This window comes from Tenrec ecaudatus, chromosome 1, assembly GCF_050624435.1.
Source record: "Tenrec ecaudatus isolate mTenEca1 chromosome 1, mTenEca1.hap1, whole genome shotgun sequence".
Taxonomy (NCBI): domain Eukaryota; kingdom Metazoa; phylum Chordata; class Mammalia; order Afrosoricida; family Tenrecidae; genus Tenrec; species Tenrec ecaudatus.
The window spans coordinates 23186552-23214513 of record NC_134530.1 but is presented as its reverse complement, the minus strand read 5'-3'; the positions used below and the strand labels follow the sequence as shown (position 1 = coordinate 23214513).

The 27962-nt window shown below is 55.0% G+C and overlaps 1 protein-coding gene across 1 annotated transcript; it reads right to left on the bottom strand.

The window, feature by feature from the left end:
• Window positions 1–12663: 12663 nt before the first annotated feature.
• Window positions 12664–22596, bottom strand: MAP1S (microtubule associated protein 1S). The gene is made up of 7 exons (XM_075548873.1): window positions 22456–22596; window positions 20436–20537; window positions 19412–19494; window positions 18695–18835; window positions 15890–18230; window positions 13926–14161; window positions 12664–12895 (listed from the first exon to the last, which is right to left on the bottom strand). The coding sequence occupies exons 1-7, from the start codon at window positions 22571–22573 to the stop codon at window positions 12740–12742; spliced, it is 3177 nt and encodes a 1058-aa protein (XP_075404988.1). The 5' UTR covers window positions 22574–22596; the 3' UTR covers window positions 12664–12739.
• Between the last annotated feature and the right edge of the window lie 5366 nt (window positions 22597–27962).

Sequence of the window (27962 nt, the reverse complement as noted above, 5' to 3'; positions counted from 1 at the left end):
CACTGAGTTAGTCCAGGTGGACTAGAGAAACAAACCCAGGGACATGCATATGTGTGTAAGAGAGAACTTTATATCAAAGAGCAATTGTACATTAAGAAGACATCCCAGCCCAGTCCAGATCTATAAATCCGATATTACCCCATGTGTCGATACTAGTTCATAAACTCCTCTTTAGACTCGTGCAGCCATGCAATGATGCTGAATGCAGGAAGATCACAGGCCAGTGGGTGGAAAGTCTTGTGGATCCGGTGGCAGTGGAAGCATCTCAGTGCTGACGTGGGGCTCCAAGTGGCTCCTCCAGCTCTAGAGCTCAGGCTGCATCAGTGTGGCTCCATGTGGCTTGTCAGCAGGAAGACGAAGCAGAGAGTGTGTATAGCCTCCAGTGAGCCATTGCTCTTCTTCGGGCCTCCAAATGTGGTCCTCATGCTGTGATTGACAGGCTGGACTCCACCCCTTTACAAACTGACAGGAGATTATGTAACTGCCACACCCACCTTTTACTTCTCCTGCCCTGCCCCCTATCTCAGTGGTTCTCAACAGTACCTCATGTGGTGGTGACCCCCCCCAACCATAACATTATTTCCGTTGCTACTTTATAACTGTAATTTTGCTACTGTTAGGAATCAGGCAACCCCTGTGAAAGGGTCATTTGACCCCCCAAAGGGGTCGCGACCCACAGGTTGAGAACCACTGCCCTATCTTTCTGCTCTGTCTCTCCTTTTTCTTGTGAAATAGATTTCCAATATACCTTCCTCCTTCTCTTAAAGACATTTTCCAGTTACTTTTACAAACCCTTGGTCCATTCAGATGGACCCTTATTAGTATAACTTATTCTGTTCTCGCTCTTCTTCTCGTGCCCACCCATCCCAGTATTCCCCATTTCCCTACCACTCTCTTCTTGTCTCCATTTCCCCGCTGTGTCTATTTCCAGCTCCGACACCACTCAACAGAGTCAACCACCCCCACACGGAGCAGAAGTCTATTCACCACTAATAACTGTACCACAATGCCACAGAAATAGCAGTCAACCACAGTACACCCAAAGAAACCAAGAGGGAAAAAACCAACGAAGTGCTCTGAAAAAAGAGGTCCTGGGATTACCAAAAACAGAACTCAGAAGAGTGGTGTTTGGGTACCTTCCAGATATGTGGGGGATGCTCATGAGAAAGGAAATAATGGAAAAACTAGAAACCCCACCCAAAAGGAATGTCGGACCATGAACAAGAAGACAACGGAATTAGATAACGCGGTAAGATACCTGAATCACAGAATGGGAGAAAAGGAAGACAGAATTGGTGAACGCCAAGACAATTCCTCCGAGTACAACTGAGGAGAGAAACCATCGCCAAAAAAGCAAAGGAATGCCAAGAAACCCGAGAACGACGTCGGACACTGTTACGAGAAATACCCAACATCTCAAAAAATCAACATGGAAAACAAGATGGCACGAGCAAACCACGTGGGAAGAGAAATCTCACACGATCCTGCAAGACGACTTGTGCTAGGTAGATCCTCCAAGGGAATGAGAGGCGCAACACAACTGGGATGTGCTCTCCCATGGCCATCGCGGCCCAGTTTACAACGCCAAGAAGCTGGAAACAGCCCCCGAACCTGTCTGTAGAAGACATGGACACAATGGAATTCTGGGCATCCCTGAAACCAGTGATCAAAACACAAAGCACCTCCCGCTGTGGACGGACCTGGGAACCATCACACTGAGCAAAGGTAGCCAACCACAAAAGCGCAGGTGTGTATGAGGCCATCACTATAGCGATCCACACCAAGACAAAGACAGGCATTCTTCCAACCAGATCCCCCAAGCAGTGGGGTGGTGTACCTACCCAAAGCTAATGGTCCATCTATCGCCCCTTCTTTGCAGACCCCCAAAAGCACTGCAGCGGAGACGGCCTCCTCTCTGCGGGGGTCCGTTTCTCCAGCACCAGAGGAGCCTGCAACAACCTGAGCCCTCATCAGCCAGAAGAAATGAAACCAGAAGGATCAAGGCAGCAATGAATACATGTGCAGGTATGAAAACAACAGGACAAAAAAACAAGACAAGAGGTTGGTTCTTTGAAAGCATCAACAGACTTGACAAACCACTGGCAAACTTAACACAGGAGAAGAAGCAGAAGAGGCAAACCACAAGGAAAAGAAACGAAAGGGTTGGAATCACCACAGACGCGAGGAGGAGCGGACAGGGCCCCGGGAGGCTGCACAACAGCACATTTGCAACCCTAGATGAGACGGAACCTCTAAGAATACGCCCCTCCCTATGTAGTCACAGACTGCTGTAGAAGACCTCAACAGACCCCAAGAAAAGAAGAAGTAGACGGCGGCATGTGTGCAAATGTGCTTGACACACTGGAGGACTGTGTGGATTGTGATAAGAGATGTAACAACCCCCAAGAAAAGTATTTTTTTAAAAAACATTTTATTAGGGGCTCATACAACTCTTATCACAATCCATACATATACATACATCAATTGTATAAAGCACATCCGTACATTCTTTGCCCTCATCATTTTCTTTTTTTTTTCTTACATTTTATTAGGGGCTCATACAACTCTTATCACAATCCATACATCAATAGTATAAAGCACATCCGTACATTCTTTGCCCTAATCATTTTCAAAGCATTTGCTCTCCACTAAGAAAAGTATTTTTAAAAAGAAAAGAAATAGATCAAGATATTAAAAAAGTCCCAGTCAAAGAGTCCAGGACGAGCTGGATTCGCCAGGGAATTATGGCAAGCACTGGGAGAAGAGTCGACACTTCTACCCAAACTACTCTAGAAGACAGAAAAGGATGGTGCGCTCCCAACCGCCTAGAAGCAAGGGTAACCCTGATACCAAAACCAGGCAAGGACTTCAGCAGAAGAGAAAATCACAGATCAATATCGCTTATGAACACAGGTGCAACACTTCTCAACAAAACCCTAACTGATCTAGTCAACAAACTCTTTTTAAAGTAATACATCACAGTCTAGTGGAATTTGTACCAGGTATGCCAGAATAGGTCAACATTTGAAAAGCAATCAACACAATCCACTGTATCAATAAAAAGGATAAGAACTACGTGATCACATCAATTGATATAAAAAAGGCACTTGACAAAATTCAACACCCATTCCTGATCAAACAATCAGCAACCGGGGTGGGGTGGGGGATGAACAACAGAAATGTGGGTAAAGGGAGACAGCAAACGGTGTAGGAGATGAAAATTATAGGAATTTATCATTCATCAAGGGTTCACAAGGGTGGGAGGTTGGGGGAGGGAAGGGAAAGAGAGGAGCTGATACCAAGGGCTCAAGTAGAAAGAAACTGTTTTGAAAAGGATGATGGCAACATATGTATAAAAGTGTATGATATAATTAATGTATGACTTCTTATAAGAGCTGTAAGAGCCCCCAATCAAATGGTTTTTTTTAAATCAGCAAAAACAGAAAAGAAAGGAAACTCCTCAACATAATAAAGGCCATCTACTCAAAACCAACAGTCAGTATCTCACTCATCTGGGAGAAATGAGCGAGTGGAAACCAGACGACAAGGATGTCTTTCCTCATCCTCTGATCCAGTATTGTGCTGGAAGTCCAGCCATAGCGGCCGGACAACAAAAATAATGCGACCCCGAACCCAAACTCTCTGCCACTGCAAGCGGATATGCCGACTCAGGGCAACTCTGGAGGGGAGGCTGCAAACCTCTCCAGGAGCAGACAGCCTCCTCTTCCTCTCCCGGGACGGCTGCTGGGTTCACACCGCTGACATGTTGGTGAGCAGGTCAGTGAGCAGCCCACTGTGTCACCAGGGATCCAAAAGAAACCCAAGGCATTTAAACTGGCAAAGAAGCACAACTCCGTTTGCACATGATATGATTGTATAAAACGAAAAATCCTGAAGGTCCGACAGGAAATCATGAAGGTTCAGCCGCATGGCAGGTACAAGATCAGCCTGCAAAGTAACTGGATTCCTGTAGAGCAGCGGTTCTCCACCTGCCTCGGGCCGCGGCCCTTTCATCCAGTCCCTTATGTGGTGGGGACGCCCCCTCCCAACCATAACATTATTTTTGCTGCTACTTCACCACTGTCATTTGGCTACTGTTAGAAAGCATCATGTCAATATCTGATGGGCAGGATGTATTTTCACTGCTCCAAACGGAACATCACGAAAGCATAGTGATTCACCGCAATAAACAAGATGTAATTCTATATTGTGAACTATTTATTTCTAAGGTCAAATCAATGAAATGTTTCTTGAAACATGGTGTAGCATGGGTGACAGTCTTCACACCGGGTACTCGTATGTGGGCATGTCTGCCTGTGGGCGGACCCGCCTGGAGACGATAGAGGAGAGGTGTCTCAGTTCCTAAGACCATCGGACATATGTGTTTTCCGATGGTCTTAGGCGACCCCTGTGAAAGGGTCATTTGACTCCCTCAAAGGGGTCATGACCCACAGGTTGAGAACCGCTCCTGTATACTAAGGCAGAAAGGTCTGAAATCAGGAAGACAATACCATTTACAATAGCCATACAAAAGATTGAATGCTGATGAATAAACCTGACCAGAGGGGAAAACAGACTTGCACAAAGAGAACTACAAAAAGCTATTCCAGAAAGGTTTGCCGTAATGTGGTGAAGAAAGCTGATGGTGCCCGGCTATCAAGAGAGATAGTGTCTGGGGTCCTAAAGGCTTGAAGGTAAACACACAGCCATCTAGCTCAGAAGCAAAAAAGCCCACATGGAAGAAGCACACCAGCCAGTGCGATCACGAGGTGCCAAAGGGACCAGGTATAAGGCATCATGCAAAAAAAGGATATAAGTGTGTGAATGTATGTGTATATGTGTGTATATGTATATATGTATATGTATATATATACCATATTAAATGAAGGGGGAAGTGCAGAGTGGAGACCCAAGGCCCAAGTGTCGGCCAATGGAGATCCCCTCATAGAGGGGTTTAGGAGAGGAGATGGGTTAATTAGGGTGTGAGGTAGTATCGATGAAGAACACAGCTTTCCCCCAGATCCTGGATGTTTCCTCCCCCCAACTACCATGATCTGAATTCTACCTTGCAGGACTGGATAGGGCAGAGGCTGTACACTGGTACATATGAGGGTTGGAGGCACAGGGAATCCAGGGTGGATACCTTCAGGACCAAGGGTGTGAGGGACGATGCTGGGAGAGTGGAGGGTGAGTGGGTTGGAAAGGGGGAACTGATTACAAGGATCCACATGTGACCTCTTCCCTGGGAGAGGGACAGCAGAGAAGGGGGGAAGGGAGACTCCGGATAGGGCAAGATATGACAAAATAACGATGTATAGATTGCCAAGGGCACATGAGGGAGGGGGGAAAGGGGAGGGAAGGGGAAAAAAAAAGAGGACCTGATGCAGGGGGCTTAGGTGGAGAGCAAATGCCTTGAGAATGATTGGGGCAGGGAATGTATGGATGTGCTTTATACAATTGATGTATGTATATGTATGGATTGTGATAAGAGTTGTATGAGTCCCTAATAAAATGTAAAAAAAGAAAAGAGAAGAAAAAAATGATTAGGGCAAAGACTGTACAGATGTGCTTTATACAATTGATGTATGTATATGTATGAACTGTGATAAGAATTGTATGAGCCCCAATAAATTGTTAAAAAAAAAGAAAAAAGAAAGGTTTGCCGTATGGCCAACCCCAGTGCTTGTGTAGTGTGCAGTTTAATCTGTACAAGTTTGCTGTTCATAGTCAGCCTGTCCTTGTGTAATCTCCTTTTATCAACCGTGTCTTAGATGCTATGCCATTGGCTAAACTAAAGACACTAGCAATGGTCTCTAACATAAAATGACAATGATGTCTTGAAGGTGAACCAGAGATACATAAACCACAGATATGTGGATGGATTATGAGCTCACACTCAATTTTAGCTCCAATCTAGGAACCATTAGTTTGTGTAACATGGCCCTGCTGGATACGCACCCTCATGGGGAGATCACTGAAGATATGGGTGCAATAGCAAAGTGTGGTGAAAGAACTAGATGGTGCCTGGCTGCCAGAAAGAATGGCATCTGGGGCCTTAAAGGCTTGTCTTCAAACCAGCAGCCATCTAAGTGAAGAGAATTTGTGATGGGCCCTATGGTCTAAAGGTGAGGCAGTCAATGGACACCCTAGTGAGGCAGCCCACTTTGAGTTGACCAGAACCCGATCAGGGGCACACTGCTGCTGTCCTGATTTGACTTTGCTCAACTTGAGACTCTTCACTCCAGACTCTTCACTCCAGTCGAACCTTGTGAGTCTGCATTCATAAGCAAAGTCAAATCTTTCTCCTGAAGTGCAGCTGGTGGTTTCAAACTGCTGAACTTTCGGTTAGCAGCCCAACATATGGCCCACTATGCCAGCAATCCCTTTGGGTATATATCCTGAAGAAGTAATAGGCATATGCACAAACAGATATGCACAATCATTCTCGCCACAGCAAGACGATGGGAAGAGTGTAATTCTCCCATTAATGGAAGAATAGATAAAGGAACTTTGGTAAATACATACACTAGATACTGAAAAATTATGACGAGTGAGGGGATAAAAGGGAGCTGATATCAAAGAGTTCAGGAAGAAAAGAAAATGCATCGAAAACGATGAGGGCAGCAATTGTATAATTATGCTTGATCTAATGGAACTATGGGTTGTGATGATATCTGTAAGAGCTCCTAATAAAATGTTAATAAGTAAATAACACAAACTGAGGTCAATGAAGAAAAAAATGATGATGAAACCACAAAGCACGTTCTGGTATGGATGGAGTTGGAGAACATTATACCGCGTGAAATTAGTCCATCACCAAAGGAGACCCACTGTTAGACCACTATTAAGAAAGGAAAATTCAAGACCAAGACCACGTTTTTTCATATAAGAAGAAACAGACTTTGAGGGCTAACAGGGAAAGGGCAAGAGGGGGAGGGGGAAGCAACAGGTTAGAGGGTGCGCAGAGATTTGATAAGTTGTTTAAATTGTTAAATACCAAAATGATGACCCGAAATGTAAGCCCCTACCTAATTCACAATAAAAAGTTTTGTTTTAAAAAAAGGCATAGACCTAGATGGAACGTATGCTGAGAAGCAGCAGCTTCACAATTTGTTATTTTTCACAGAGGTGTGATTTGTAGGTTTTGTGTGAACTTCTAGAGAATCTAGGCCCCACAACAAGAGATTTCTTTTTTTTTTTGGGGGGGGTAACTGGAATTTGATTGGTTATTCTGAGATCCGCACAGAGACATGAAAACTTTGCACACGTTTTTTTAATGCACGCACCCAAATCCTAAAATGGCGTATATGGATACGATTCTTTTTTTAAAATTCCAGTGACTATTCAGCTTTGCATGTGGAGGTAACTTTTGTAAAGAGGTTATCAAGTACTGTTATCCTGAAATGTTGAAAAGCTGGGACATCGTAAGTCCCACTGATTCCCAGTTGAATGTCACACACACCACACTCTCAAATGTTCAGCCTTTCCCAGAGCGTAACAAAGTTATCAGGAAAACTGGACTACCGCGGCCAAAGGTGTCACAGAATGCACACAGTCCTGACCAGGAAGCCAGGGTGACGGAATGGGTTTCAGAAACAACCTGGAAGCAACATTTCAAGCGTCCAAGTCACACAAATGCACGGCAGTGACTCCAAATGACGGAATGGGTTTCAGAAACAACCTGGAAGCAACATTTCAAGCGTCCAAGTCACACAAATGCACGGCAGTGACTCCAAATGGCCATGAAGTATGTTTTGCATTCGGGATACAAAAACTTCCCCTGCCCCCACCCCAGAACCATGCAATTAACACCCAAGGCAGTCAGATCTTCCCACAGCTCAGCATCTCACCCAAAAGTAACCGCCCAGTCACTTTGTGCAGTGGGATTTCCTCCTTGGACACGTTTCTTTGCAACCAATCACTGCCATGGAGCCGATGTGGACTCGGATCACCTCTGTGGGCTCTGAGACTTCATTGTGAAAGGAGTAGAAAGCCCCATCTTTCTCCAACGCAGCGGCTGGTGGTTTCGAACCGCCAGTCATACGGATCTCAGCCTAACAACGGAGCCACTACACCACCAGGGCTCTTTGAAAGATGGTTCTGGAGCTACTATAAAACTTGCCTTTACAAAATCGTTGGTGACAACATTGCGTTGTAGAAGAAGGAGCTAGCAGGGCTCCTCGATGAGATGTGGTAGCTGAATACGAATCAGACTCGGCTTCTTTCTCTCCCGCCCTCTTCCTTGGTCATTTCTCCATTTTCGGAGGTGAGAGTTCCTTGGTTCCTTGGTGAGCCACCTCAGCCTCGTCTCCCTTGGCTCCCCTTTCCCCTTTGCTTGCATGTGGTCTGCCCGTGCCCCTTCCTGCTGCCTTCTAGGGCTGCGTCTGCATTTTAGCAGGTGCAAGTTTCGCTGACACCCCTTGGGCCCCTCCTTCACCACCACCCCCCAACCCTGCCGCCCTGGGCTGACCTTCCACCGGGGCATCTCGGCAGTGGGGAGGGCGCTTGCCGGGTGCCTGCAGACCGCGGGCACGGAGAGCTTTTTCGAAGTTGGGGTGTCTTGCCCGCCGCCTGCGTCGCGAAGTTTTCTAGGACTGCATAGCAATGCTTTTTGACGGAGTCCCATACTTTGTTGTAGCCCCCGTGGGAGACCCAGACCTCTCCCATCCGCAGGGATTCGAGAGTTTTCTAGAGGAAATGAGCTTGGGAAGCTAGCTGGAAATTCACAAAGGGTTCGCTGAGAGCAAGCCAACGGGAGTCCCCCCTGTCTGAGGGTGCCCCCGTGTGTGTCCGAGGGGGACTGCAGCCCCAGGGTTCTCGGTGACAGTGCTCGCAGGTCGGTGTCCAGGCCCTCTTCCAACGTGCTGAGAGCAGACCTGAACCTGCCACCTTCGGGCAGAAGCAGCTAAGGGCACCCACCATGCGCACCACCCAGGGGCGTGCAAACAACACTGATTAAAAGGATCGGCCAAGGTGGAGTGGCCAGCAAAGTCAGAGGAGGGTTGGAGCGAGGGGGGATTCAGGAAAGGGACTTGATTCACAGGGAGGAGGGATTCAAATCCGCAAGTGACATCGGGACAATTGGTAAACCCTGTGAGGGGGACAACCACTCCGACCTCATTCTTTTCCCCAAATTAAGTCCTAGATGGAGGCAAGGTTCAAAGGCACAATGTCAAAACAGCAGGAAAGAATTTTTTATTAACGTGGGGCGATGCTGGCGTAATGCAGTGGTTCTCAATCTTCCTAACGCTGCGACCCTTTCATGCAGCTTATGTTATGGGGACCCCCCAACCATAAAATTATTTCCGTTGTTACTTCATCACTGTCATTTTGCTACTGCTATGAATCAGGTGACCCCTGTGAAAGGGTCTTTCAACCCCCAAAGGGGTCGAGACCCACAGGTTGAGAACTGCTGCCTTATGCTGCTCGCAGGACCCAGCAAGCTGTTTCTCTCTCTCTTTTTTAAAAAAGTCATTTTATTAGGGGCTCATACATCTCTTATCACAATCCATACATACATCCATTGTGTCAAGCACATTTGTACATCTGTTGCCCTCACCATTCTCAAAACATTTGCTTTCTGCTTGAGCCCTTGGTATCAGCTCCTCATTTTTCCCCTCCCTCTCTGCTCCTCCTCCCTCATGGACCCTTGATAATTTATAAATTATTATTTTGTCATGTCTTACACTGTCCGATGTCTCCCTTCACCCACTTTTCTGTTGTCCGTCCCCCAGGGAGGAGGCTATGTGTAGATCCTTGTAATAATTTCCCCCTTTCTACCCCACCCTCCCGGTATTGCCACTCATACTACTGGTCCTGAAGGGATCATGTCCTGGATTCCCCGAGTTTCCAGTTTCTATCTGTACCAGTGTACATCCTCTGGTCTAGTCGGATTTGTAAGGTAGAATTGGGATCATGATAGTGAGTGGGGAGGAAGCATTTAGGAACTAGAGGAAAGTTATGTTTCACCGTTGCTACACTGCACTCCTCCCCTTCTATGAGAAGATGTCCAGTCGCCTACAGATGGGTTTTGGGTCCCCAATCTGCACTCCCCCTCATTCACAATGATTTTTTGTTCTTTGATGCCTGATACCTGATCCCTTCGACACCTCATCTGAACCGCCCAAGACCCTAGCCTGAGTTCCGGCAGCCTCCCACGGGGCTCCAGCCAGTCCGTGAGGGGGCGGAGAATGTCCTGGGCCGCTGCAGCAAATCACCCCAGGTTGTCAACCTGTCACCCCAAGAGACCAGTCCCCGAGAAGGGCATCATGTTTGGTAGCGTGCAGGGTCCGCAGAAAAGAGGAAGACCTTCAACGATGTGGATTGACCCCAAAAGGCTGCGACATCGCAGGAACTGTGAGGGAGGCACGGGCCGGAGCAGGGTTTCCTTGTCGTACAGAGAGCTGCTAGCAGTCGGCACCGACAACCACCACCGAACAGGAGAAAGGGATTCTCGTGGCTGCGGGCCACAAGTTTGAGATCAAAGCTGCATCCAGAGCCTCCAAGGGAAAGCTGCTTCCTCACTTCTTCTGGCTTCTGGGGACACCAGGTATCCTGGGCTCGTGGCCCCATCTCTCCAGCCTGCCTCTGATGTCTCTCGACACCTGCTCTGTGTGCCTTCGTAACTCCTCCTCATTTACAAGGCCACTTGTCACTTGATGGGAGGCTCCCGGTGGCACAGTGAGATGCTGAGCACAAAGCCAACATTTTGAACCCACCAGCTACTCCTCTAGTTCCATCTGGGAAGCCCACGAGGGCAGTTCTACCCTGTCCTACAGTGTCGCTGTGAGCCGGCATGGACTCGATGGCAGGGAGCTTGGGGTTTGGTTGTCATTGGACTTAGGAGCCTCTAAGTCCTGAGATGTGGCGGATTGCTTCCACAGAATGACAGCCTGAGGAACCCTTTGGGGTCAGTCTCTTTGTCCTATAGGGTTGCTGGGAGTCAGAATCACAGCATGGCCCTCGCAGCCCCCAGACTTTGTAACTTGCAACAAATAACAGGGCCTTATCCAAACTGACCCACTGTCACTGAGCTGGGTCGGCCTCAGAGTAGCCCCGGAGAGGCTGGCTTCTCACTGCCCTGGAAGCAGATAGGCTCACCTTTCTTCCTAGGAGTGGCTGGTGGGCGTGGATCCGACCGGGCAATGAGCAGTCTAGTGCGTGCCCAACAGCAGCACCACGGCTCCAATGGACAGCACGGGGCTATGCAAACATGAGGTGGCCCAACACGGGGCTGGACAGCTTACTAATAATGTCAACAATGTGTGTGGTGCCCTTGCAGGGGTGTGGCCATGCAAGTCAGGTGCATGGAACCTTCACAAAGGGGCTGCCAAGTGTCTCCATCACACTAGGCTTAAAGAGAGCTGGGTCATAGGTGAGACCAGGGGGGCACTTGCTGGCCATCAAGAAAGAGCCCAGAGTGGAGCACATGCAGGGCTCCTGCACGGGGACCTTCCTCAGCCCAGGAGATGGAGAGATGTGACACCGGGGACAGCAAGAGACGGTGAGCAGCAGCAGCAGCAGAACCGAGACCAGCCTGAGCCTGCATGCCAGGTTTTCTGGCCCAGAGTCACACGGTTATGTGCTTTCGGGCAGGCAGCTTGTTGGCAGAGTGGGAGGCCTGTGCTTTGGAACACTTGCCTAAGAAGGACAGAAGCCAGGCTGGGGGGCACACAGCTAATTGAAGAACTGTGTCCTGGGTGCTTCCTGATCCTGAATTGTAACCTCTCTTTTCTAGTGACCTCATAATCGTGAACAGGGTGAGGTGTGTGTGACCACTGCAGAGAAGCAAAGTGTCCTTCAAAGGACAGCGGAGGCCCGGTTTAGTAAGGAGGCTGGCGAGGAGGCATGTCTGATCTCCAGCTCCTAAGATTCGAATTAGGTGGTTGTTCTCGAGCCTGCTCCCTCCGTGTGGAGTTTGAGGCAGCCAGCCACAGACCTCTCGCCCTCCTCCCACCCCACTAATGGGTTTGGTGGGGATTTCTGGTAAGGCTGAAAGAGGTGCAAACGGTCGATACCAGGCTGCAAACCTACAGGTTGAGGGTATGGACCTGCCCAGTGGTACATGGGAAGGAAAGTCTGGCAATCTGCTTTCTTCCGGTCTGAGCCACAAACAGCCACTGGTGCAGGTCTAGCCTGTCATGCACAGGGTCACCAAGGGGTGGAATGGGCAGCTAACAAAAAGTGACACCCAGGAGGATGTCATCGTAGTCCCACCTTGTCACACCCCAAGTCAGGTCCCATCCACAGGTTTCTGGGTTAGGAAGGGGGCATGTCTTTCAGGTGGGCCCCACCGAACCCACCAGGAACTGCTTCTTGCCACCCAGCACGTTTGAGCACTGTTGTCTGTGCAGACAGATCAGGATGCGTAGGGGGCCTGGAACTCATTAAGCTTCGGATGGCCTCTGGCCACCTTCCGGTGGAGTTTGGGGTGTTCCTGCCCTGAACACTGATTAGGCCTATGGGCAGAAGGCTTGTTTTCATCTTACGGTTCTGGAGACACAAGAACAAGGCCAAGGAATCAAACTGCACCCCAGTCACCAGCTGGCTTGTGAGAGTGGAGATGCAGGGAGCAGTGAGCTCTCAAAGACAGCCTCTGGGGCTCAGTTGTCCCCATTTGTGAAATAGGCCCAGACCCAGAGAGCAGAGGGATGGAGGTCACGGTTTGGTGAGCACAGGTTTATTGGTGGAGGTGAGCTCTCAGGCAGTGGCAGTGCAGGGGCTGGGGCGGGAGGAGGGACTAGAACTCCACCTTGCAGGCAGGGAAGCTCTCATCTTGCATGGCCACCGTGCTGTTACTGCCCAGCACCGTCAGCCCCATGGCCTGCTGCCGTGCGTGGGTCTCCTGGTACCACTCGTGAATGGCTGCCGACTCAAAGGTGGGGATCAGGGTCACCTGTGGGGAAAAACAGCCACAGTGAGGGGGGACACCTGCTCCCAGCCCATGGGGGAGGGCAGGTCCTTTCCAGACATCTGGAGCCCTGTCCTTCTAACCTCTTCTCTGACTCTGGAGCTCGGCATTTGGTTCCTTTCTCACCCTTGTCCCGAGCCCCTTCCCTCCACATGGCAGCACACCCCCCCTCCACCTCAGACACACCCTGACCACCCTACTGTCCTGCCTTGACCTTGCTCAGAGCCTGACTCCAGGTGGAACATGCAGTGTGTGAGTGAGTCTCTGATCGCCCCATTCAACCCTGCACACCTGTGCAGCCAGCACACCGCCGGGTCTCCACCCCAGGTTCCCTACAGCCTCTGGGGATGGCCGCAGGCCTCCTCCCCACTAGTCAGTTCTCCCTTCCCAGGCCTGCAGACTGCATGCACCCCCTGCATGGTCCCGCAGTCACTATGGTGGCATGGGTGTGCTGTCTTGGGAACTGGGGCCTCCTGCCCTTCCACCTAAGTTTCCTCAGATCCAGTCAGGGCGGGCACACACCAGTGTCTGCCTGCGCCTGCAGACCTGTGTCCTTGGTATGTCTCTGTGGTGGGTGACAACCACAGCCTCACGTGACTGTAACATAAGCATCTAGTCATTGTTACTGCCCCGTTCAGGGGCACCTCTATGGGCCCAAGTCCTGACCACTGGCACTGTGATGGCCTCCTGCCTGGAAGTCCAAGGGTTCCTGCTGGCCGAGGCCCTGTCCTCCTCCTTACCTCTCCTGAGTGGTGTCCATTGAAAGGGTGAAAGGAGTGGGCAGACACAGACCAGCATGGGGGCTCGAGTCACGGGAGAATAGCGCTACGATGATCCCCAGAGCCTTGCTCACGTGTACTTAAGATTCTGCGCCTCCCAAGGGTAAATGCTGCTTCTCCAAAGCCCCGCCAGGTGCCACTGTTTTGGCTCCCTCGGAAGGCAGAGACCACCTCCAGTCCCCAGGACCTGTGAGCCGGTGCTGGGAGAGCCCAGCTAGCCCGCCCCTCTAGCTCACCTGAAGTTCGCGGTCCCACTGCTGCTTGCCGGCCAGTAGGGCGTCCAGCAGGGCCCGCATGCCCTCCTCTTTGCCCTGGTCCTGCCCACTGATGACGTAGCAGAGGGCGCGCACACGCCGGAAGAACTCGGCGTCCACCAGGCGGGCGCTGCTCCCACTGGGAAGGTAGGCCAGATCCAGGTAGACCGGATTGCCAGGCGGTACCGCGGGCCCACTGGCACGCCTGGCGGCTGCGCCTGCAGGAGGAAACTAGTCAGCACGCGGGGGGCGGGACCTATCTGTGAAGGGGCGGGGCCAAATGGAGGAGGCGTGGCCACAGGAGCTCCAAGCCAGAAGTCTCCCTCTGCCACCCACCCTGCCCACCTTTCAGCTGCTCCAAGGGTGCCTGAACCTGATCTCGGCCTTGAACTGAAGGTCTCTACCCAAACCTTGGGAGGCGGGGGCAGAGGGTGAAACAATCAGGGGGGCTTCCCTAAGGAAGGGGCCTGGGAGACCCCTAGAACACTGTAGCTTCCGGGTGCCCCAAGGGACCTCTGCCAGCTAACAGGGGGAAGAGACAGCATGGACCCGAAACTGAACACCATGACCTGTGGGCAGATCAGCCTGGCCTGTCTGCAGTCAAGGTGGGGGGATAAGAGACCCCCAAGATCACAGCCCTGTTGCCTTCACCGAGTCCGGACAGCCACCCTCTCCCCTACTATGCTGGGGGTGTGGGGCTCAACTTCTAGAGGCCCTGGAAGGTCCTGGCTCCCTCCTCTAAACCTGCCTGAGAACCGGAGGCTGTGGCTCAGCTGGAGACCAGGACAGGCCAGGTGGCCGAGAGCGGGGAGACACCTGGCAGTAGGGACTTATTTACCAGGCCACTGTCCCGTTTTCAGGGCCACCCTCTGGGTGCTGGGACAAGGGTCTGGTCAGAGCCATGGCTTAGTCTCTGCAGCCCGCAACTTGTTACCACTGCGGTGGCTCTCTGGCCAGCCCTCCCTCTAGAGCAGCGGTTCTCAACCTGTGGGTCGTGACCCCTTGGGCGGGGGTGTCGAAAGACCCTTTCACAGGCGTTGCCCGATTCACAACAGACGCAAAATTGCAGTTATGAAATATCAATGAAAATAATTTTATGGCTGGGGGGTCAGTAAAAATGAGGAACTGTGTTGAAGGGTAGCGGCATTGGGAAAGTTGAGAACCACTGCACCAGCAATAAATGGGCCGGCAGCACCACCGAGTGGGGACGGGGGTGGGGGGTAGACAGGCACTGTGCGTGCAACCTCCGCCCCCCACCCCACCCCAGGCCCTGAGACTTGGAAGGAAAGGCAAGGGGCACATCTAACGGTGTCCAGAGGCTGCTGCCCTAAGGCCTGACCAGCGTCCACCTGGAAACGGAGTCCAGATCTCAGCTCTGCCATTCCAGGAAATGCTGAGCGTGCCTGATCCCTGTTGCCTAGTACCAACACTGGGCAGACAAGACACCACAGGGGCAGCCAGCATGGCTGGTTGCTGCCACCCAGCAGTGATCTGCGCCTAGAGGCACCTAGCACAGTCCTCCTACCCGGACGCACATGGGGTGGCCACAGGTCGAAATCAACTTGATGGCCATGGGCTTGGGGCAAGGACACTGAGAGCTGGCACGAGGTGCGCTGTGTCTCACTGGTGGAGGATGAGAGGTCTTCCAGGGAGCCCTCATGGCCCTATACAGTTCCTGGGGAGGGCCACGGAGCAGGAAAATCTGTTTTGCTTGCTTGTTCCCTAAGTGGGTCATGACAGGTGGACCTCAAGTAACGCTCTATCAGGGCATCCCAGCGCTAAGGCTTAGGGAGGGCATGTGCTTAACCACAGAGGCCTGCGCTGGCCACTTCAGGGAAAAACAGAAGCCCAGAATGGGTGGGGTGGGGTTAAGGTTTCACAACTGATGGGGAGGACCTGGCTGGAGCCCCGCCCACCACCTGTCCAACGTGCTTCCCAGTGCTTACCTGGTGGGCCTCGAGAGGTCATCTTGGGAACAGAGGACTTTCGGGTCAGGAGCGACCGGGCGGCCTTGTCCCCAGGCTCGGACCGTGCGCTGAGGGGCCGGCTGGCCCGGTCTCCGCTGGCCAGCCCCTTGGTTTTGGCAGTGCCGGCTGTCGCGGCTTTGGGGCCAGTGGCAGTGGGGCCGGTGCGTGTCAGGGGCTTCCGAGCACGCCCAAGGCTCTCCAGGCGCCGGGTCTGCTCGGGGTCCACCATGCAGACACCGGGCGGGGCAGGCAGTGGGCGGGGGTCCTTGAGCGGGGCAGAGAGTGGGTCCCGGCGGCGGTGGGGTACACCCAGGCTCTCGGTGTTGTCGTCATCCGAGTCCGCGGGGCCAGAGACGACAGGCAGGGGCTCCGAGTCGGACAGGGTAGGCAGGGACTCGCTGAGGGAGGTGGGCGGGGTCTCCTCGGCACCTGGGCCGTCCGAGCCCCGCTCCTGGGACCGGGCGCTGCTATCATTGGAGCAGCCGCCCGGGGAGGCCGCGGTGGCGGGGGGCACAATCTTGCGGTGCTCAAACTCACAGGGTGACACCAGACACAGGTCCACGTCGTGGGGGGAGGCTGATCGCCGTGCCCGGGGGCCGCGCAGCGGGAGGCTCAGCCCAGGCTCACCAGGAGCGGGGTTTGGGGGCAGAGCCTGCTCGAAGGACACGGACAGGGACTCGTCCACCTCAGTGGAGTGCGGAGAGCCCACCTCGGCGGGCAGCGAGGGCGTGGTCACGGTGGGCGAGGCATCGGGTACCGTCTCGCCGGAGCGCAGCGGGCTTAGTGACAGCCGCCCCCCACTTTCAGCCGGGCCCCCACGTCGCGGCCCCGCGGGTGAGGGCGTGCGCAGCTGCGGGGTGCTGGCCGTGGACAGCAGCTCCAGCGTCTGCTCCTCGGAGCTGCAGCCCTCGTCCCCAGCAGCCGGGCTGGGGCCCAGCTCCAGGCTGCGCTCGAGGCTGGGCGTTGCGGCCAGGGGGAGTGCTGGGGACGTGCACACCGCCACCGGGGGGCTGGCCTCACTGCAGCGGAAGCTGGGGGGGCTGCGGGGACCGTTCTCCACGGCTGGGCGGGGTGCCTCGGGCGCTTTCCGGGCCTTGGCTGACCCTGAGACGCCGGCCTTCTTGACATCGGGGGCGGCAGCGGCCCTCTGGCGAGCCTCCCCGCGAGCCTGGGGCCGCAGGGCGCCGCCAGGTCTGGGGTCTTTCTTGGCCTCGCGTGGGGGCGGCCTGGCATCCTTCTCGGTGCGCAGGGGCTCTCTGCGGGCTGTGCCGGGCCGCTCCCTGCCCCGCGCGCTGTCCCGGGAGCCCAGGCTCTCCCTGCTCTCAGCTCGCCGCGGGCCCTCCAGGTCCTGGGGCGTCACGACGGGCTCCCGCAGGAAGCCCAGGTGCTCCAGGCGGGCCAGGCCTTCGAGCAGGCGCGCGGGCGGCGTGCAGCCCGGGAAGAGCACCCGCACCACCTTCTCGGCGGGGCTGGCCGGCTGCCACACCAGCAAGACACAGGCCGAAGCGAGGGTTCGGTCGGCGCTGCGGCCGGCGGCCTGGGAGGGCGGGTGCAGCACGTACATGTCCAGCCTGCCCACGCCCATCTTCTGGAAGAGCACGGTGGGCTCGGTGGGCAGTGGCCCGCGGCTCAGGGGAAGCGGGGCGATGCCCAGGCGGGCCAGCAGGCTCAGCGCCAGCCCCGCCTCGTCCACGCTGCGCACCAGCTGCGCCTCCTCCGCCGCTGCGGCCGTCGAGCACCCGGCCCCGCCCGCGTTCAGGAACACGACGCCCAGCTCGGGGGAGATGAGGTTGCGCAGGGCCTCGTCGCCCCCGCCACTGCCCGCTGCCGCCTCCCGCTCGGCCAGCTTCCGCCGCAGCAGGCTGTTGAGGCCTGGCAGGCTGTCGACGCCGACGTGGGTCACCAGCACTGCGTCCACGCGGTCCAGGTGCCGCACCAGCTTCCAGAAGCTCGACTTGGGGCTCGAGCCGCCGTTGACCAGGATGGTGAAGCCATTGACGGCGAAGAAGGCGGCGTCGCCCAGGCCACCGGGGAAGACGTAGCAGCAGGGCCGGGCGATCTTGAGGAAGCCCACGGCGGCCGGCGGCTCCAGCAGCTCAAAGGGCGAGGGCGGCTCCAGTGACTCGGCCACATACTCCAGGAACTCTCGCAGGCCCTCGGAGGCCGGCAGCAGCGCCGGGGGGTTTAAGCGTGGCTGGAGCACGCCTGGCAGGCTTGGCATGTTGGAGGCCAGCTGGGCCCAGTTGCCAAAAGTTGGGCAGGTGATGGTGAGTGTTGGCGGGGCGGGTGGCGCAGGGGCCGAGGCCAGGAGCTCCCCAATCTGAGGGAACACCTGGAGTCAGGGGACCTCCAGGGAGCCCCTCACCTGCTTTCTTGGGACCAAACTCCCGCCACCTGGTCCAGCCTCCTTTTCTGCCTCCTGCCACCGCTCCACAGAGGCCTCCTTCAAGGACGGCCCCTCTTTCCACCATTAAGTAGGACCCCTCACACACACCTTTACAGCATCGCTACGCACAATGGGAGACCAGCTGCTTTTTACCCATTTCCCCCCAACTAGGCCATGGGTTTTTGCCCAGTTCCATCATTGGGAGACTCAATCGGACCCCCTGCCGGCATACCTGCCCAGTCACAGCTTCCCCGCTCCCCAAGGGCACACAGTAGCCAGGAAGGGGACTGAACCTGACAAGCAGGTAGAGAGCCTAGCCCTGCCTCATCTGACCAGGCTGGGCCAGGATTTGGAGTTGTGGGTGGGATGACCAGGGAAGGGGGGCAGCAGCGTCTCACCTCTTTGTCCCCAAGGACCTGGAGCAAGTGACTGGCCGAGAAGCCCCCCGTCTGAAGCAGCAGCTCCCCCGTCTCCTCCAGGCAGGGCCCAGCTAGCACCACCAGTTTGTGAGGGGCAGGATCTAGCAGAAAATTCCGGAGCTGGAAAACAGGGAGGGCCTTCAGGAACCTACTCCCAGCCACAGGGAAGCCCCCAGCCCCAAATCTACATATGATCCCCTTCCCTGGCCCCACCACACAGCCTGATCAGTGCTGGACCAGGAGCTGGATAGCCACCCTCCCCGATGGGCGTCATTTCCTGCCCCTCTTCCCCAACATACTCCTAATGCCTCTCCTGGGCTTCCTCAACCCACCTCTCCAGCTCTCCCAGCCCTGACACCCCGGGGCTGGGGTATGAGTCTGACTTGTCTCCCCTACACCAGGAGCTCCTCAAGGTACACAAGGAGCAGACTGACCAGAGGCAGCTACCTCTAAAGCTGTTTCTAGTGGGGAGCTCAGGCGCCAGCCTGTTCCTCTTTCTGACGGCTAATGGGAGAAGGGCCCTTAATGTGCCACTCTGGGGCATTAACAGGCATTGCCCGGGGCCATGGAGGAAACCATGTCAGTGAGGCCTGAGCTGGGCATGTTCTCCAGCTCCTCTGTCCCCACCCCACCCAGGTGTCACCCTGAAGGGAGAAGGGGAGGCTTCATAGACGGAGTGAAGTCAGGGTCCCATACCTCATCACACAGCGACTTGTCGGATGGGTTCAGGAGGACCAGGGTGTCCAGGGCAGCCCCACGGTGGTGCAAGCTTCGCTGGCCTGCAAACGCCGAGCCATGAACACGTGGTTGGATCCCAGTGCCCCTGCTGCCCAGCCCAGCCTCACAGAAGCCCAGGTGACCACAACTGCCCAAGGGTGTTTGTGGCCACCAGGCCTGCTTTCTTTGAAGATCCCCAACAGCTGAGGGGCGGGAGTTGTGCATGCTAACATCATCCTGTATTACAGACAGGGGCAGAGAGCTCAGGGAGAGCCAAGGAAGGGCCAATGGGGACACAGCATCAGAGGCAGGGAAACTGAGGGCATGGAGGCGGGGGGACCACTCGGGACATTAGTGGTGCCAATTCTGAGACTCAAACCCAGGCCTGTCCCCCGAGAGCCCGGGTCCAATCATTGCACACCAGGCCTGAAGCTTTGGAGGCCATGGACCACCAAAGGTGGTCCCTGATCACTGACCCCCTAAAAAAGCACAGACCTCGCCCACTCACAAGCCGGGAAATCAAGGCCCAGAGAGTCACATGAGGCTGGCTGAGCTTACACAGAGGGAACAGAAGTTCCAGGCTCCTTGCCCTCCAAGAGGGGTCAGGAAGCCACTAGGCCCCTCTGGGACAATGAGGCAGCAGGCACTTCCTTCCCTGGCCATGGAAGCCTGGTGACTCAACTATTGGTCTCCGGGTGGTGGGGGTTGGGGTGATGCATGGTATGCTCTGTTCACCCCCAGGTCACCCCCGGGCCCTCAGGGGCTGCGATCCCCTCTCCTACTGCTTCTCCTGAGCCCCTAATATGTACAAAGCCCCAGGGAGGGCCCAAATGGGGTTCTACTTCCCCACGTAGCTCCCCTCCTTGGAGGGCTCTGGCCCTGTCCTCTCACCGTGGCTTCCTCATCTGTCAAATGGAGGTGACATGACAGCACCAGCCCCTGCCTGTGGGTTGTTGAGACTGGGGGAGCTTGCTCTGGGGCCACAGGGGAGACCCTCCCTTACCTTTCACGATGTTGGAGAAGGTGGCCGAGTGCCTGGACACGAAGACCTTGAGCTGTTCATCGAGGCTGCAGATGCTGGGGTCCACGTCCCAGGACCGGACGCCTGGCAGGCAGCAGGAAAGGGGGGTGGGTCAGTGGCCCCCACTCCCAGGGGGTCAGTTCAGTTCCCAGCACCCAGGTTGTGGCAAGCCATGTGTCAGAACAGAACTGCAGGGTTTCCAAGGCTGTGGCTATTGAAGGAGATCGCCCGGCTCTTCTTCCGCGTTGCCTCAACACCAAAAAGTAAAACTCACTACAGTCTAGTGGATGCTGTGACCCACGGCGACCCCTTGAAGCTTGAAGGAACCTCCAGGTGGATCCAAACTACCAACCTCTCAGTTTGTAAGCACTAACTATTTGCAGGAGGGAGCCAGGAGGTGCGAAGGTTAAACTCTTCGCTGTGAGTAGAAAGATGAGTGGTTCAAACCCACCCAGGGGCAGCTCAGAAGAGAGTTGTGGGAGCTGCTTCTGAAAGGTCAGCCTTGAATCCCATGGAATGGTTTTGTACTACACACACCATGAATGACAGCAAACAACAACAAACACTGCGTCTGGGCGGGGTGATCCCCAGCTCCTACCTTTGAACTGTTCTGTGCCCTGCCGGAAACCTGGTGGTCAGCGCTGAGCCCAGGTCTCAGGACCTGGGTCCACCTCAGCAATTTGCAGACTAGGGACCCTGAGGATGCCATCATCTCCCCTCCCCCTCACACCACCAGCCTCCTCCCCTCCTCTTCTGAGCTGGGCCCTCCCCAACTCTGGGCCTGAGCACCAGCTGTTCCCCCTGCCCTCCCCCTGCCCTGCAGGCTCATCTTTCAAATGCTCCCCCACAGGAAGCCCCTGCCCTGCTGTCCTTGAAGGGTTTTTTGTCTTTCCCCATATGCCTTGCAGCAAGCTTTCTGGATGGTTTTTGCCTCAATCCTGACCTGTGAGCCAGGGTCGAGACACAGGGTCCATGGCATGTCCTGCCACCCATTTTACAGGCAATGAGACATAGGTTTAGGGCTTGTCCAAAGGGCAGTGGAGGAAGGGCCCTAGAGCCTAGTGTGCTAAGCCTTGCTCCTTCCCACGGTGCCAGGCAGAAGCAGGTGCACCTGTGACTCACCTTCCCCGGGCAGGTTGCCTGCCCACACCCCAATTAGCATCCAGGGAGCCCTGGAAATTGAGCCCTGGGGGCCCAGCTTGATATCCCATCCCAGCCTCCCCAAGGTGCCTTCCAGCCACCTAGTCACAAGAATGTCCCTCCTGCACCCTCTCCAGATCAGGAGACACTGCCTAAGCTCCCCTAATCCCTGGCCCCACTGGGGCATGTAGCATGCATCCTTGCCCTGTCCCCACCCCATTTGGGTGACAGGACCTCGCCCCCCCCCCACGCCTCTGTCATCCACAGAAGGGCGTAGCAGCTCCTATCTCCAGGGGGCTTTAGGGTCTTGAGATCCAGGGTGGGGAATTCTGGCCCCAGGTGTGCTCGATTTGCGCGGGGCTTGCTTGCACGCACACAGGGACCCCATAATTGTGATCACGCGAGGTCACAGATTTCCGCTTCTAACGGATCCCAGGAGGGACGATTCCCTGGTTGTTGGCTGCTATGCCAGGGCCTTAGGGGGATCCCGGAACCCGGACTCCACCGCCCACAATGGGGAACACGTACTGAGATCAGAGGGTTGGGGCAGCCCCACCCCTCTATCCGCTCCCCTCGCTTGGGCCCCCGCGGGCGGGAAACGAGCCGTTGCTCCCATTGCCCAATCTTGCAGGTGGGGCCGCCCGTGTCCCCTTCCCTGGCCACGCCAGGTGGGGGCGGGGCGGCCGGGGATCTGCTGCTTCCGCGGGACCTCGGCCTCCCGGCTAGGAGCGCGGCTTGGTCGGGAGGGGTTGGAGCCCAGGGCCCCGAGAAGGCCGTGCCCGCCCCGGCGACCCCCCAGCAGCCCCTCCCCGGCCCCGCCCGCGCTCGCCCCGGGGGTCCCCTGCTTCCGCGGGCGCCCGACCTCGCTCCAGCTCCTCCAGCACGTAGGCCAGCAGCCCCGGGCGCCCGCACTCGCCGCCCACCACGAGCAGCAGCGCGCACGGGGCCTCAGCCGCCTCCAGGCCCGCTGCCGCCGCCATCTTCGCGCTGCCCGCCGCCCCAAGCGCTGCCCGCCCCGCCCGCGGGCGCCGCGCTGACGTCACCCGCGGCCAATCCGTGCGCGGCGCGCCGGGCTCTGGCTCCGCCCCTAAGGGGTGTGGCCGAGCCGGCTAAAGACCCCGCCCTGAAACCCCCTCCGCTGCTGTCATGCGTTGGGGCCCTGTAGTCTGTGCCCTGCGGAGGGGAGCCGTGGCGGGGTGCGCTGATTCCTGGGTGGGCTCACCTGGGCTCCCCAGCTAGCCCTTCATTCATTCCACAAGCGTTGGCCTCCGGTGCCTACCGCGGGCAGCAGTGTAGCTGCCCCCAATGTAAGTCCTCTTCGGAGGAAGGGCTTTGAGGGATACCCGGGCGGGCGTGTGCCAGGAGTGGGCGGTGGGCATGCCAGGCAAAACGTATAACCATGCCCCCTCCCCTGAGGATCCGGACGCGAACCCTGAAGCGTTAGCAGGAGGGAAGTACGCGTGCGTTTGAGACGCGCAGAGCGCTCAGATCTGCAGCCAGACCGCACACTTCGCCTGCACCTACTGTGTGCAGGCACCTACTCGCTGCCATCGCGTCGTGCCGGCCATAGCCACCCTACAGGATGGAGTAGAACTGCACCTATGGGTTCCCAAGATGAATTCGTTACGGGCATAGAGCCGCTGGTGTCAAATGCAGCCCTTAGGGGTAGCCCACCCGACCCCGCACCTCCACCCCACCGCCCACCCCACCCCCACGCCCCGCCAGGGCGCCTTTATTTCATTGGCAGACTGAAATCTCAAACCTGAGGTAGGCCCTGTTATTCTGGGCATCCCCCCCCCTTATATACATTTCAATGGTTCATTCATTTCAAGAAGAGCTGTACAGTTCATTTTTAAAAGTTTCTTCTTCCTTGTACGAATTAGTGGAATTATTTTAATTGTGGCAAAATCATACACAACAAAACATCCTCCACTTCAACAACTTGGACACGTCTAATTCAGTGCTGTGATGATACTCTTCATGTTGTACAACCACGATGGGTAGGCTTTTCCGAATTATCCATATGCTGGCCATTTTTGAAGAGAGAAAACTGAGGCTGGAGAGAGAGTGAGTCACCAGGCCCAGAAGTGGTAGAGCGGAGATTTCATTCCAGTCATGAAAGTACCGACTGACTCATAAGCACTACTCCAATAAAAACAACAACATCGTGTTGCATCAGACTCTTGGACAGTCATTCATGCCCAGGAAGGGCTGGGCTGTCTCTCTTGGGAGTGAGCGCCTAGTCTTCCGAGGTGTCCAAGCAGAGATAGACAAAGTCTGGGATGCGGCTTCAGCCTCCAGCTGTTCCGCATAGCTGGGTTCTTCAGCGCAACTTCCTTCCTGGCCTGTGTCTAATGGTGTCTGGCCACGTGGGCCCACCTCCTAGTCCACTTCCCCTCTCTCTGGCCCCCGCATCCTGCCACTGCCCCTGTCCCTCCCCCTTGGCTCCTCTCCCTGAATCCTGGCTGCCTGGGAAGTTCCCGCTTATGTCTCTGAGCAATAATGCGGGTAGATGTGTCTGTCAGGTTGCTGCCTCTCTGGCCTGCCTGGAAACTCACTGGGGGCCAGACCACCTCTCTAGGTCCCTGACCTCGTGCAGGACAAGATGGCATAATGAAGGTACATGGGGTGGCGGGGGGCGGGGTGGGGGGAGTCCATTCAGCCAGGATTCCTTGTACTTTAGTTTCCCAATGCCACTCTCTTCCCATCACATGTCATGTCCAAAGTACATGAGAGCCTTCTGGCTCGGCTTCCTCCCAAACAGATGTTTGCTTTGTTGCTTGTTGTTGTTGTTGTTGTGTGTGTGTGAGAGAGAGAGAGATCAGGAGAGACTAACCCCTGGAAGGACAGAGAAATGCTTGGACAAGCAGAAGGACAGTGAAAGAAGAGCCTCTGTCCTGAGAAGTGATTTCTGAGATGAGCGGGATGGACAGTGGTGGCAACAATGGGCTCAAGACTCACTGCCATGGAGTCCGTTCCGACTCGCAGTCACCCTGTGGGACAGAGTAGAATTGCCCTTGTGGGGTTTCTGACTAACTGTACAGGAAAAAGCCTCATCTTTCTCCCAAGGAGCAGCTGGTGGCTTCGAACGGTTAACCTTGCAGTTAGCCGCCCAAGGCGCTGCCCACTACACCATCAGGGCTCAAACGTGAGAACAGTCGTGAGGCTGGTGCAGGACCGGGCAGTGTTTTGTTCTGTCGTCCAGCGGCTGCCTGGAGTGGGAACCGGCCTGGGTGGAGCCCTAGGACAAGCCACAGGGATGCTGCTGTGCAGAAGCACCACGAGGGGGCGCGCTTGCACGAGCAGAACTGCATTTGCGCACAGTTCTGGGGCTGGAGGTTCGAATTCAGGCTGCCAGCAAGAGAAGCCGCCCAGGGACGTTCTCTTTCCGTTCCGGTCACGGCCGAATTCCTGGCTTCCGTGTGAGCTCCTCACGCTGCGCAGACTCCCCTCTATGTGTGCCAACGTCTCTGTTCCTAACCTGCTCAATTGATGTCTCAGAAGTGAGGCTGGGGGAGATGCACCCTACGGCATCGTGGCCACAGGGATAGGGGGTAAGGTACCCATAGATTCGGGGAGACACAATTCAACCCAAAACAGAGGGCCAGGCTTCAAACCCAGGACCTGGGGCTGGGATCCTTGCTCATCCCTCTGACCAAGGCTGTGGGGTATGAGTTTGGGGTATCAATTGGAGTTGGTCATGAGGGTCTGAGATGTACAAATGCGTCCCCTCCAGCAGCCATATCTCAGCTGTGGCAGATACATCCTGTGTCCTGGGTGCCACTTGCAGGGGGCACCACTGAGCAGTTGCTATGAACCTGCAGATGTCTGAATTCAGGGTCTGGCAGGGGTGCGTCCCTCCAGAGTCTAGGGAAGGCATCTTCCTTACTTCCTCCTCCCCCAGCGTCTGGGGGCTCCAGGGCTTCCTGTGCAGTTTCTATGGCTCAACGTGCTTCTTCAAGTTCAGTAGATAGAGCGTCTTCGTGTGTGTGTGTGTGTGTGTGTGTGTGTGTGTGTGTGTGAGTGAGTGTGTGAAGGCCAGAGGAGGCACAGAGTGACATTCCACGGCCCCACAAATACAAAAGGTGCCTGTCTAAGGCCGCCTTATAAGACAGGGGAAGGCGTTTCTCCTGAGTGTGGCCACCATGAATATCCACTCCATGTGAAATTGAGGTGGGTAGGGAGCACAACGTAGAGACGGCCCCTAAGCTGGGCCCCCTCCTTGCTACACCCCTGGGGAGAAATTTCAGATCTTGTCACAGGGGCTATTTTCTGCAGATCTGCTTCTACCCAGCAGGGGTCTCACATGGGGCCTTTGAAGCAGATGTTCATTATCTGCTTCCTGGTGGGGGTCTTCCTGCCTCATCGCCCCCTTCCCACCCACCCCCGCCCCCTCGGGGGTCCTGGTGTGGGAAGTGTGTGGGGACCCGTTGCTAAAATCACAGGCATCAAACTCAGATCCAGCTCGGTGCCTTGGTTCCCTGGCCCGCTCCCAAGTCTGCCCTCTTTATGGGCTACCTGTCCCCAGAGAACTCAGTGCCATCGAGTGGACGTGGACTCATAGTGACCCTCTAGGACAGAGTAGAACTGCCCGTGTGAGTTTCTAAAACTGTCCCTCTTTTTTTCCTTACATACTTTTACTGGGGGCTTTTGCATCTCTTGTTACAATCCACACATTCCTCCAGGGTGTCAAGCACTTTTGCACATCTGCCGCCATCACCATTTTCAAAGTATTCCCTTCCCACTGAGCCCCTGATATCAGCTCCCCATTTCTTCCCCCTCCCTCTCCCTCCCACTTTCCCTTCCGCACGAACCCTTGATAAGTTAGAGATGATTTTTTTCCAGAGACTGTCGCTCTTCCCGGGAGGAGAAAACTCCATCTTTCTCCCGCAAAGCAGCTGCTGGTTTCCAGGTAAACTGAGTCCTGGACCTTCAGCGCTGCCAGATCCACTCGTCTTCCTCCGTGGATCCATTTTCTGTGGCCAGCGGAACAAATTAGACACCCCAGGGCAGTTAAGCCATCCCTGGGTGGCACAAATGCTGAAATGGTTAAAGGATCAGTGACAAGCCAAAAGATTGGAGATTTGACCCCTCCAGGGGCACCTTGGAAGAAAGGCCTGGTGATCTGCTTCCAGAAAAATCACAGCCTTGAAAGTCCTACACTTCACACGTGCCCAGGAGTTGCCATGGAATCCATGTCAACTGGTCTGTTTCTTTGTTTGATCAAGGTGTGGGGGGAGGGGCGGGGAGGCAAGCTTAGAACCACAGGACCTTATTGTCACTCACTCTGGAGAACAGATGTCTGAATTCAGGATCTGGCAGGGTGGAGGTCTGAGGGAGGAGCCTTCTTTACCTCCTGCAGCATCTGTGAGCTCCAGGGGCTCCTGGCTGTGTCGCCATCTCTCCAACCGCTGCTTCCATCTTCTCACGGTCATTTCTCTGCGTGTGGCTGCGTCTCTGTGTCTAAGCTGCTCGCTTTGTAAAATCACCAGTCACTGGGTTCAGAGTTATGTCGGACTGCTTTCTAGAGAAACAAAATCAGAAGATATTTGTATTTGTAAATATAAACACATATGTGTGTGTTAGTCTGGGTAGACTAGAGAAACAAATTCATATGTGTACGAGAAAGAACTTTATCTACAAGAGCAATTGAACATTAAGAAAACATCCAAGCCCAGTCCAGATCAAGTCCACGAGTCCGATATTAATCCATATGTCTGATACCAATCTATAAAGTCCTCTTCAGACTCACGAAACACATGCAGTGATGCTGAGTACAAGAGAATCACAGGCCAGCGGGTGGAAAGTCTCGTGGATCCAGTGGTAGAAGCATCTCGGCGGTGGCATAGGTCTCCACGTGGTTCCTCCGGGCTCCAGAGCTCTGGCTCCATCAGCCTCTCTCCACGTGTCTTCTCAACAGGATATCTCACAGGGAGTAAGTTGAGAGAGAGTGTGTCCTCCTGCTTCTAAGGAGGAATACAGGAGTCACAGAATCCTCAGAAGGCCATGTCCACACTGAGGCCTCATTGGCTATGACCTGATTGACAGGCTAGACTCCACCCTTCGTTCATAATCCTCTCAAATTGACAAACGAATATATAACTACTACAATATGTAAATGCACACACATATATATGATGAAAGAACTTCATAGCAAGAAAAAAATTATATTGAAAAAGCAGCCCTGCCCAGTCCAACTCAACTGCGTGGATCAGGTGCTAGCGGGAGGCCTTCCAGGCTCATGCAGCTGGGAGATCACGGGCCCAAAGGTGCTGAATTGTGTGGCACCAAGGTCCTCAGGGACATAGAAGGGTGCTGACAGCTCCTGGGGTCAGGGAGCCACATGGGCCGCCAGCCCCAGAAGTGAGA